Source organism: Chanodichthys erythropterus, chromosome 14 (genome assembly GCF_024489055.1).
Source record: "Chanodichthys erythropterus isolate Z2021 chromosome 14, ASM2448905v1, whole genome shotgun sequence".
NCBI lineage: Eukaryota > Metazoa > Chordata > Actinopteri > Cypriniformes > Xenocyprididae > Chanodichthys > Chanodichthys erythropterus.
In genome coordinates, this window is record NC_090234.1 from 19,428,370 (window position 1) to 19,440,824 (window position 12,455).

The following is a 12,455-nucleotide window of genomic DNA, read 5'->3' on the forward strand; positions in this document are numbered from 1 at the left end:
ATCAAACCATTCGGTTCTCCACCCAAGGTTCGGCAATCGCTTGCACCGTGGTTCATCCCAAATCTGACGACGCATCTATAATATGGTTTGTTAAAAACAATAACGTGTAAAACAGACAGACGGATTCAGCTAATGTACGTTTCATTCGAAGGATATGCATTCTGGTTTCCCTATACATTACAACAGCAATGAACATGGACAAAACAGTCACTCGTTGTAAACAAATGTTCAATGACGTACCGAATGCTCTATGACCAGACATTTACGCCGTCACCAGCCGGGTGTTGATGGTGCGCAAGCGCAGGTGAGACCTGAACATCTCATGTTGCTTTCTGTGTTTAAACTAAACTCATTTAAACCTTGCCAATTTAAATATTCATCCGTAAGACACGAAAGAGAACTCGCGCGTGCTGTGAGGAAATATGTGTGTACACATCCGAAGCACGTATATGGAGAGCCGCGTCACAGCGTGCAAATACTCTCATGCAAATTCTCTTTCAAGTCTTGCACTTAAATGGACAAATTCACACAAAAATAATGTCAACATGCCCATCTTAGTGAGTATCCTAACAAAACATAGTAGGTTATGTCTTAAAGTCCCTGTAAAGTCAATTCTGAGAATTCTTTCTAAACACTTTGTAAATGTTACAAATGTATTGCTGAAACACATTACAAAGTCTGTGAATTGAGTAATGCTTAATTGTGAAGTTAGAGCGTTAAACAGTTTTTCACCAAGTCTCTGCTCAGGATTTTTTTGGCGGAGCTAAAACGGGGTCTAATGACGCACATCGTCCCCCGAGCATAGCCCCGCCCCTAAGACTATATAACTGTCGATGACGCACCGAGTTCACTCGCTCAGTGTCATTACAGTTATACAGCCCTTTGTACATTTAGCTAGTAATGCCTTCGTCACGCATATGCATATTACATGGTTGTTAAAATATACAATATGCTCGGTCTCCTTATTTAAATTTCCTAAAACGATGATATGAAGGATTCTAAAGTGATCGTTGTACACCGGATATTTTACAAACTTTTATCAGACAGCTGGGATTCACAGATAATCCGCTGTTTTTGGTGAATGTGACTGAACAGACCTCGTCCACCCCTCCCGCCTCGGCCTTCTTACCGTCCCGACGATAACCGATGATATATGTGGCCGGACATAGTCTATCCCGTCCCGGCCTTCATCCTCCCGTCTCGCGGCACCGTCATTTGTCGACGCGACAACAGTCCGGCAGTACGTGCCCAATGAGTGTAAGTTGTCGTGTGTGCTTATGTTATAATAAGTAGGTACTCCACAGTAACTCTACTAAAATGTGCAACCCTCTAACGTGGTTCTTTTGTTTATGCATCGCTATGTTTGACTCATTAGACAAGTAAGTTGAGACTGCAGCTCTTGCGAGTGGGCGTGGTTTCAGTGCCAACAGCGGACACGCCCCTAGCGCTTGAGAGCAGAGAGCGCTGCCTATTTTTTTGAGATTTTGATAACTTATTTCATTTACTTGCAGATTTTTTTTAATCATTCAAATTTGGCTGGGTGGTTAATAACACATTTTTCTGTGGTGTGACAAGCTTAAAACACATACTTTAAAATGACTTTAAGAGAAAAACGAGACAGACAACGCATGTGTATCAGTATCAGTGTACTGGATCTTTGAATTATGTCTTAAAGGGACAGCAGTCTAATATTCCTGCTGTCTGTTTTTCATGTTAATTGAACAACAAAGCACAACAAAATCACTCTTGACTGAATAGCTTTTGTAACATCAATAATGTTTCATCTTTATTTAATTATTCAAAGTTTATATGCAGTGTTATTTTATATTTGATTGCTTTTTTTTTTTTTAATTCTGTACCTGAAAGCTGTTAGATACCTGAAAAACCTGTAAAGCATTGTTTATTTTATTTGTATCTTAGCTCTCATGGGTTTATTAGCGCTGTTTCTTGAAGTTAGATTGTGTTTTTATTCTATTAAGTTTTATTTACTTTATTTGACAATTGTCCTATTTTTTACTGAATATGGCACATACCGAACCGTGACCCTAAAACCGTGATAAAACTGTACCGTGAGTAATCTGAATCACTCCACCCCTAATGCAAACAATATTATTCATGTTTATATTGATCATTCGCATGTTAAATATTCATGAACCCAGCAGCTCATCAATCTTTAGTGTATTGTATATTGTTATTAGTAGCAGAATTAGTAGTAGTATTATTATCTTTTAATAAATTACAATTATCTATATTTTTTTTTACAGAAACACCCAATGACCAACAATATCTTATGCACCACCACCAGTCCTAAGCTCAGTTAAAATGACAAATATGCATTCATACATGGTTACCAAGTTTTAGTTCTATCATTAAATAGTGCTAGATTATCATAATATCATAATATAATGCTTGATTGACTAATGTTAAGAGTGTACATTCAGATATATTTAAAAAGCAGTGCCATTTTACAAACATAAGCTGGTTTGGTGGAATCATTCACACACACACACACACACACACACACATTTTATATATATATATATATATATATATATATATATATATATATATATATATATATAAGTCTAGCAAGTAGACTAAAATATTTGGCGACAAGCGACTGTTAAAAAAAATGTATGTGTCTTTGAATTATTCATGAATAATTCAAAAACGCTGATTTATCCAGTAATGAAACACGTGAAGTGTTTGAATGAGCCATCGAATCATTCTTTCAACTACTTAATAATAATAATAATAATTAATTCTAATTATTAAATATTTTTAAATTGACTCCAGCTATTAACATTTTGTCAAAACCTCTAGTAAACTACGTTATTTTATTTAGTTGTCTGTAGTTCTGAATCGTGATCTCTATTTTAAACAACGACAACAAAAAACGTGAATGTATCCAGAATCGTGCAGCTCTAATCCCAAGATAGGCTTCAACCAATTTGTGATTGGATATTACAGCTCAGCAAAATCAAACAACTACTTTTACAATTAAATTCACTGTTCAATAACAAAGGGAAATTATGAAAGAGCAATACTGCAGGACGAAACCATCAAAGCACCACTTCATAATCCTACAGATCATCTGACATCTGTCAAACATGCTCTGGACTTCAGGTATGACAGCTAAAGCAGTGAAAGGGCTTGGTGTGATAATTTCAACACACCCACTGAGATATTACAATGAAAGATTCAATTTGACCAGGACTGTCAAGCTGCTACCAAATACCCACAATTACATCTTTGTAGAAACTCCAGCTTTCAGGGCTGAGATGTTTGGATTGGATTATCCTCTTCTATAGATGGGTCATTATCAGTGCTTTAAAAGCTGGGTCACGGTGAGGTTCTAGTCTGGACACACAATGTTCACAGGCCCTCTCAATCACAGCTTTGTGCACTTAGCCCTGAATAGACAGTGCCAGTATATAGATGCAAAGCATGATATCTGCTTTAGGAGCGTAGAGGATGTAAAACTAGGGCATTAGCCATCCTCATCTCACCATTATAATCATCGTTATTTTTATAGGTTAGATCGACCCCTGGAAATTCACTAACCTGTACTAAATCTCATTTAAAATGAGCCATTAAAGCACTATACAACGTAAACATTGATTTATGGCTGTGTCGCGCGCACACACACGCACGTACTCAATCAGGGCCTGGCCTCATCAACCCCGTGTGTGTGTGTGTGTGTGTGTATTTGTGTGCGTTTACTGCAGTCCTCTGCTACACACATGCATGAAGCGCTTATTCTCACCTTCTTGATGTTGTAGATGCGCGTGAGCATCCCGATGCCGCGGTCGTTGAGGATCGTCAGTTTCTCCGCCAGCTTCTGCTGGCTCGGCTGCAGCGCGCCCCGAGACATGGCTCAAACGACCGTTAAAACGAGCTAAATCAAAACCGACCGAATTCCTCTTGTAGTGTTAAAGGGTTAGGCGCCGAAACGAGGTGGTTTTTAGTGTTAAAATTCGCCCATATTAGGGGCTTCAGGCGCGTCGTCGGGGATGTATTTTTTTTCTAGGTGTTGCCCTGACGGCCAGAACGAGGCTGCTTCCGGCACCGACGTCACTGCGTCATGTGACCAAAGCACTCCGCCCCCATCATTGCTGATGATAGTAATTGTTGCAACGATGTGGTTATTGCCTCTTAATTCTTTTCTATGAATTTTATAGTTTTAAGCTTGTGATTTTATTTGGTACATTTCATACACATAAAAGCAAACATAAACACATTTTCCAATATTTTCAGAATCTTTTTTTCCATTTAATGCATCATAAAAATTATAGATGAGAAACCAAGAGAAACAAAGGCCTGGTAGATTAAGCCAGGATTAGGCTTTAGTTCATTTAGGACATTTAGGGAGAACGGGGCACAAAGTAACACTTTTTGACTTTCTCAGTTTGTGTAAATTCACTTAGGGTTCAGAGTATTTTTTTCCCCCACATTAATTTCACACGTCCAGTACAATTATGTGGTTTTGTTTCATCAATACAGTGTAGTATACTTTTTCTTGATTTACCCCAAAAGAATGGAAGTGAAATGTGACAACATGCCCCATAGGTGGGGTACATTGTTCCGTGACCATACAGCAGCTTAAATGTTATCTGATCTAATTAAAAAAAATATATATATATATACAAGATAAATTAAAATAATTTGTCAATAAAATACAATTATTAACTTTTTCATTTAAAATAATGACAATTTTTAATAATTAAAAATAAACTAATTTTTGCGTTTGACAACAAACACCGCAAAACACAGCTAAACAGCATAGTTCAAAACATAATAATTAATCATTTCTGAACTTTGACTTTCAGTTTTATTTACCTTTTTCTTGTGGTTTCTCAATAGAATTCATAAAAGTATAGAATAGAATAGCATAGTTCCAATCTGAGAAACTGGCATTTAAACCCGGCTCGTGTCTTCTGCTGGTTAGATCAGCATTAAAGAACTATCTCAATATAAGATTAAAATAATATCAGATTTGTCTAATTTTAAATAAACACAAAAAATAGAGACAATAAATGAACTTAAGTAAGAAATTTACTTTTGCTATGGTTAAATAAATGTTTAGTGATATCTTCCAAAGATTTTTTTTAATTTTGGTGCAATTTTTTTTCTCGATATAGTGTTGATATGGCAACTAGTAAATACACTACGTTTCGTCATGATGGCATTTGTGGAAAGTTTTAAACCATGTGTGTGTTACAACTAGCCACCTTTTTTTTTTTTTTTTTTTTTTTTTACAGTTTATGGTAATTCTCCTACGTTTTTTATGTTCAGCGCTTTCAGGTTCTGTATCAGAACGCCGGCTCAGTATTGGCCGACGCTATTCACGTGAGCAGCACGACACATGCGTGTGATGCTGATGCAGGAGCCGGCCAATAATGAGTCGGCGTACTGATGTACAACCTGAACTGATTGACACTGAAAGCACAAGAGACGCGCATTAGCTTCATCCTGCCTGAAAAATACAATTTTTTACAATTGTTTAGAAACACAATTTATGAGACAATTGTTGTCAGATTTCATTGGTGATTTCAAATATGAAATTTAATCGAAAGCTTGGTAAAACAGCTTTAGAGAATTTGATGGTTCCCAATTCAAAGAGATAGGAGCTGCACTTGAATGCCCGAGAGGCTTTTCAAAGATGGCCGCCGAGTGAAATGACTTGTTTTAAAGGGTTAGTTCACCCAAAAATTAAAATTCTGTCATTTATTACTTACCCTCATGTCATTCCACACCCGTAAGACCTTCGTTCATCTTCGGACCACAAATTAAGATATTTTAGTTGAAATCCGATGGCTCCGTGAGGCCTTCATAGGGAGCAATGACATTTCCTCAAGATCCATAAAGGTACTAAAACACATCTAAATCAGTTCATGTGACTACAGTGGCTCAATATTAATATTATAAAGCGACTAGAATATTTTTGGTGCGCCAAAAAAACAAAATACCGACTTATAAAGTGATGGCCGATTTTTAAAACACTGCTTCAGAAAGCTTCGGAGTGTTATGAATCAGTGTGTCGAATCAGCTGTTCGGAGTGCCAAAAGTCATGTTATTTCAGCCGTTGGCAGTTTGACACGCAATCTCAATCATGATTCGACACACTGATTTATAACGCTCCGAATCTTCCTGAAGCAGTGTTTTGAATTCGGCCATCACTGTCTTTTTTTTTTTTTTGGTGCACCAAAAAATATTCTTGTCGCTTTATAATATTAATATTGAGCCACTGTACTCACATGAACTGATTTAAATATGTTTTTAGTACATAAAATCGTACATCAAGTGGATCTTGAGAGAGGGAATGTCATTGCTCCCTATGGAGGCCTCATAGAGCCATTGGATTTCAACTAAAATATCTTAATTTGTGTTCCGAAGATAAACGAAGGCCTTACGGGTGTGGAACGCATGAGGGTAAGTAATAAATCACAGAATTTTCATTTTTGGGTGAAGTAACCCTTTAAAGAGACTTTGAAAATGGTTTCCGTGTAAACAACAAAAACGCGAATCTGTGAAAACGATGACGTTATAGTGTTTCATCGCCATAATAATAGACATAATGATATGTATACGACCATGGCTTGCCAGCAGAATAGTTCATTTTCACAGATTCGTATGAATGTGGATCGTTTTGATAATGGTGTCGTCTGTACGCGCAGAAACTCAAAGGATTTTTTTTTCTTTTTAAGCATATCGTTGTCGTCGTATGGAGGACTAAACCTGCAGATATTAAAAATGAATAAATAAATGAAAGAATAAATAAATATATAAATTAATAAATAGATAAATAGGTAAATAAATGTGATAATAGGAAAATAAATAAATGAATAAACCAATAAATATGATTAACTTTTAATAAAATTCATTTTCCCCCTTAATTTATTATTTTTCTGCATTTATGATTTAATTATTTCTAATTATATTTATTATTTTATTTATTTTTCCATTTATTTTATATTTACTTATTTTATGCATTCATTTATTTTTATATTTATTTATTCCAATATATATATTTTTTCCAGATTTATTTATTGTAACATTTATTTATTTCAACTTTTTAAATTTATTTTCGTATTTATTTTTACATTTCTTTGTCTTGTATGATAATTAGGTGGGTTGGTCTTGCTCATAGGGCTTGCTTACCATTGGTTCATCATTGATTGAAGCTCTCGCTCGATTACTCTGGCTTTGTAGTGACAGCTCTTGCGGGTGTATCACTTTATGTTCGCGACAACAAGGGTTACACCATTGCGTTCGTTTAGTTATCTTACTTCTGGCTGAGAGGGAACTAATGCTAGTCGCTAGCCGTAATCCTGGTAATCCTGTAGCTGTAACGGTATATTAGATTAAGCGGTCGGAGTGTTGCGCTGCACTTTATGATTTACACCCTCCACCTTAAGACGAGAGCACCTGAGGCACTGGCTGAAGGCGCTAAACTTGAAGTGCCCACCCAAGCGCCCGTATGTGTTTTCGTAGCATTTCATGGACGGGAAGCTGACTGACGAACACCCTTACCTGAGAAATGTCTCGGCTATGATGCTCCAGTAAAGAAGTCACGGCGGCTGCTGAACAGGTTGTCAGATTCAGGTAAGCTAACTTAGCTAGCCATGTGCTTGTTAACCTAATGCTAGATTTGTGAAGCCCCTTCTATGAATTTGAAATCAGTATTATTCACAAAACACAATGAATCTTGCACTATTACCATTGCCCTCAATATATTTAATATTTACGATAGTACAATGGTACTTATTTACTGTAGTATTATAGTACATTAGTCTTACAGTAGCTTACATTATTCCTGTAAGTTACAGAGATTGCATATGATGGCAGGCAATCTAGCTACATCTCTCATATTGATATTGACTTAAGTATTAACACTAGAGTTAGAGATTGTGTATAAACTCATTTTTAATGCGTCTCTCACACTTTTCTGTTCAAGTATGAGTGCCATCATATATTCTCATGATGTACTATTACTAATGTAAACATTTTTATGGTTGTATATTCTTCCACAGATGCATCGATGAGCGTCAGTGATCAACTGTGAAGATGATCACATCCACATGCCCTGAACTGTGATGCAGAAACACAACAGGAGGATCCATCTGTCTCTGAACACAACTACACTTCAAAATCACATCTCAGTCTGAAGCCACCTACATCTGAGATGAGAACACAATGCGTTGAGCCAGCGCCATTGTACACAACTCTGAGAAACAATCATCTTTGTCAGCACACAGGGTTGACATCGGATGCGTTTCATTCAGTCGCCGAACATCTTACCAACACATACACCAACAGCTTCCAGCTACACAGTTGGGATCAGCTCCTGATGACTGATGAAGCTGTGTCTTAATTTATTGCAGGGTGATCTTGCTGAAAGGTTTGGTGTTTCAAAACCTGTTGTTGTGGTAAATTCATAACTGCAAATTCAGGGTTCCTGGAATCCCTTCGTCCAGGTGATGAAGTAACGGCAGACAGAGGCTTCATCATTACTGATCTCCTCTATGAAAGGAAGGTGAAACTCGTCATTCCAGCATTCACCAAGAGAGACTCTCTGAAGAAGACACCACCGACACTATACGCATCCCTAAGTGGTCATATGACTGAAAAACTTAAAAATCCTTTCTTACAACAGTTCCAATTATCCTCACCTCTAAAATTGATAAAATGTAGAGAATTGATCCTGTGTAACCTTCTAAGCAACATGATTTCTGATGTAGAGGATGAATAAGTTTTGATTTGTAGGTGCAGTCCACATCTGTGCTGTGGTTTTGATTTAACTAATCAGTGTAAATAGTGTATGTAGTCATTTTTATAAACCTTTACAATGTGAACAGATGTTACTTATCTGTAAAGTTATTTCTATAAACCTTTGTAATATGATCAGATGTTATCTTTTGTGAATTTTTTTTTAATCTTTACAATGTGGCCAGATGTTAGCAGTCAGTAATTTCTTATAAAACCATATAATGTAAGCTCTGTAGATTCCCCTTAAAACTTAAAGGAATGAAGTCTTCTGATTTAAATGGAGTAAGTCATGTCAAATTTGCAAATTAATTCCATCTTGGTTTATTGCATATGAGAATTAAATGGTGAAATATTGCATGAAGGTCAGTAAAAGTTCTCTAGCTTCCTGATAACAACAAACAACTCTTACAACTGATTTTATGAAACTTATATTAAATGATACATTTTTCTAAAATCACAAAGTTATCACTTTTTTTTACAAAGCTGAATTTAAAATAATTCCAGTCATTTTCAACTACACCCTCTACATGCTGCTCCAACTTCTGACAGTCCCATGGTTTCCTCTGGCTCTTCTTCATATATCTACGCATGTTAACAATGTCGATATGAGACCATCTGATCGTCGTATGAAGTTTTCTCCGTGCTCCGAATTTAAAACATTAACGGCATTAATGTTATTTCTCATTTTGCTAAAGTTATAGCTAGCTATCAACAATCTTCTAACCTAGGCGTCATCACTCTAGCGTCTGAAGTCGACGGTTCCAGACTCGATGATGATTTTGATGCTGGGGATCACATAAGTAGCTTTAGCTTCATGTTTTTATTTCTGGAATATAGTTTAAATATTTCGGCACAAATCGAATAACATTAGGCGAAAAATAACCTGCAACTCTCCAGCTGGTGCCATTTTCTTTGAAAACTCCGATCTCTATCGTTTAACTGGCCTGATGAGTCTGGGCGTGAGCTCTTAACCAATGATGCACTGAAGCTACAGAAGGACCGCCTTCCTCATTTCCATGTTACACACGGAAAAGTAAAAATAAATGAATCAATAAATAAATCTAAAAATAAATACGTGGGAATAAATATATCTAAAAATAAATTAATACATATATACATAAATAAATCTAAAAATAAATGTAAAAATAATATATAAATATAAAAATAAATGAAAAATGTAAAAATAATAAATTAAGGGGGGGAAATAAAAAAAAAATGATTTTTTTGTTAAAAATGAATCATTTATTTTATCAAGTCATTTATTTATTTTCGTATGATCACATTTATTTACCTATTTATTTATTCTTTCATTTATTTATTCATTTTTAATATCTGCAGGTTTGGTCCTCCATATCGTCGATTGTCCTTTAGATTGTTAGTAACTTTGCCTGGCCTGAAAATACGTGAATAATTTGCACATGTGAAATACTCAAGGTAAACATATGCAGATATATTTCTCTCCTTTAGGTGTCACTGTTGTTTGATCCTCCTCAGGTAATTAGGCCTATGCTGAGGTGCGCTAATGAATCTTCTCAGTTTTCAGGTATATCAAGGTCACAGAAATGTAGACGGACATTACTAGGGAGGGACGGAGCAACGAACGGTCTATACGAACTAGGACTAGGATCCTTTGCATTTCTGCCTTGGACATCCCCGCCGCAAATGTGATGCAGTCGCTTGCACAAGAAATAAAATCCTTCTCCAAAACTAATTTGCGGAAACAATGCACCAGAGTAACGACTTTGAGCGGAAGGCGGATTATTGAGACATGGAGAGGTTCCACTGTACAGGTGGTTGAGGAAACAGTACAGCCTGAAACTGCTTGTGGATATGTTCAGGATAATAACTGGGATCTTCAGGTTGGATATATTAAACCATATCTGTTGCTTGGTGAGTAGCTGATCTTCTCATTTGACTCTTGAACAGTATAAAAACCTCTCAGGATGGCCTGTTTGCTTATTTAAAGTAAGCATTTTAATCTTTTCATGTTGTTTATACAGTATAAGTAAGGAATGCATTTAATGAAATTTAGACTTCAGGTTATGTCTGAAGTAAAATAATAACATATAAATAATCATTAAAACGTTATTACATATTATTCTAACAGTGTAATATATTCTGTATAGATTTTTATATATTCTAATAACGAGTAATGATTTTTAATTCTGTTTATTTCATAGGGTCACAAGATGCCGCTCATGACTTTGGTACTTTGAGGAAATATAAGGTAATGTGCTTGACTTCTTTCTTGATTATTATTTTTATACTATTTTATTATAATTAATAATGTAACTTTGCTTGATGGCTTATAATGTGTTTCCATTGATTTCAGGTCACACATATATTAAATGTTGCATATGGTGTGGAAAATGCCTTTCCTGACCTGTTCATCTATAAAACACTGAGCATACTGGATCTACCTGACACTGATATCATATCGTATATCAAGGAGTGTGCACAGTTTATAGACCAGGCTAAAGATGAGGTAACATTAGCATTTTGTTTCTTTGCATAGTCATAATTGTGATTTCCAAGATTGTTTTTGCACAAATTCAGCTCAAATCCTTGCATTTTGCATAATGTAACACCAATGTCTGGAGGTCTGGCAGCATTAAAAGAGGGATATTTCATTCTCTCAGTGTAATTTCATGAGTGTTGAGCTTTAGCGCCTGGCCTATGTGATACTGCACGGTCATCCAATGGCTAGCTCTCTTATTCTAGGTAACCGTGCGGCGTGCTGAATAATGGATGCTGAGTTTTCACAATGCATTATTTAGCAAGTTGTAGAAAGATCATATCACTAACGGGCCATTGTTTGTCATACAACCTCTTTACTAAATAGTGTCGCCAGTCACCCTTAACCTGACACTGCCGCATGATTCAAATTCACTAAGGTTTATGATTACAATGGCTGCTGGAAATAAGTTTCCACTCCTTTGTAAAATGAGCGTAGCACCTCCTGTCACCTAATTTAGTATGTCGTCTATGATGCAAAGGGAAACAACAGCTCAGTTAATCAAATAATGTTCTTCTCAACTCGGTGGAAAGTGGTTCTCTCACCCGTAACTTGCAATTTTGTAATTCCTTGCAATTAGCATAGGATTAATTACATGCTTTATAATGGAGTATGTAATGATGTGAAATTAAATGCCTCCATAGAGGGATTCTAGTAGCTTCTGGAAACAGTTTATTTTCCTGCTGTCTGACTGAACAATTGCTTTCTCTCTCCAGAAAGGAGTCGTACTTGTCCACTGCAATTCGGGAGTTTCACGTTCTGTCTCAGTTGTCATTGGTTATCTGATGTTAAAGGAAAATCAGGCATTTGGTGACACATTTGCACTGGTGAAATCAGCTCGACCGGCCTCGTGTCCAAATCCAGGTTTCATGGAACAGCTGAAAAACTTCAGACCACAAGACGCTACACAAGCAAACGGTTTGGGTCATGACTGAACATTATTCTATGGCTGCATCCACTCAATGTTAAAGAGATAATTCACCACATAATTAAAATTCTGTCTTAATTTTCTCATCCTCACACCACACTTTCTTTATATAAGGTGTCTTTAAAGGTGCAATATGTAGAATTTTCTGTCCGCTAGAGGCCTATTTAAAACAAAGGCGTAGCTTGATGACGCCAAGTTTGAGCGTGTAATCATGTGTTCTACACCTCACAGCCGGTGGAAAAT

General features: G+C 36.3%; 2 protein-coding genes across 7 annotated transcripts in view; one reads left to right on the forward strand and one right to left on the reverse strand.

Annotated features, from left to right (window-relative positions):
* Positions 1 to 4,067, reverse strand: part of nckap1 (NCK-associated protein 1) — a 57,261-nt gene extending 53,194 nt beyond the window's left edge. For all 6 annotated transcript variants that reach the window (XM_067409049.1, XM_067409045.1, XM_067409048.1 and 3 more), the window contains exon 1: positions 3,767 to 4,067. In XM_067409049.1, coding sequence (XP_067265150.1) covers positions 3,767 to 3,874 — 108 coding nt within the window. In that variant the 5' untranslated portion in view covers positions 3,875 to 4,067. The remainder of the gene's footprint in view (positions 1 to 3,766) is intronic.
* Positions 4,068 to 10,436: 6,369 nt separating this feature from the next.
* On the forward strand, positions 10,437 to 12,219 carry dusp19a (dual specificity phosphatase 19a). Its single transcript, XM_067410511.1, has 4 exons — positions 10,437 to 10,659; positions 10,950 to 10,996; positions 11,102 to 11,254; positions 12,001 to 12,219. Exons 1-4 carry the CDS (start codon positions 10,437 to 10,439, stop codon positions 12,217 to 12,219), a joined length of 642 nt encoding a protein of 213 aa, XP_067266612.1.
* Positions 12,220 to 12,455: the final 236 nt, after the last annotated feature.

Excerpts from the sequence above, each read along its gene's own strand:
- dusp19a (XM_067410511.1), top strand. The coding sequence starts at position 10,437 with ATGCAGTCGCTTGCACAAGAAATAAAATCCTTCTCCAAAACTAATTTG. Across the intron at positions 10,660-10,949 it reads TAAACCATATCTGTTGCTTG|GGTCACAAGATGCCGCTCAT; the intron begins GTGAGTAGCTGA and ends TTTATTTCATAG. Across the intron at positions 10,997-11,101 it reads GTACTTTGAGGAAATATAAG|GTCACACATATATTAAATGT; the intron begins GTAATGTGCTTG and ends CATTGATTTCAG.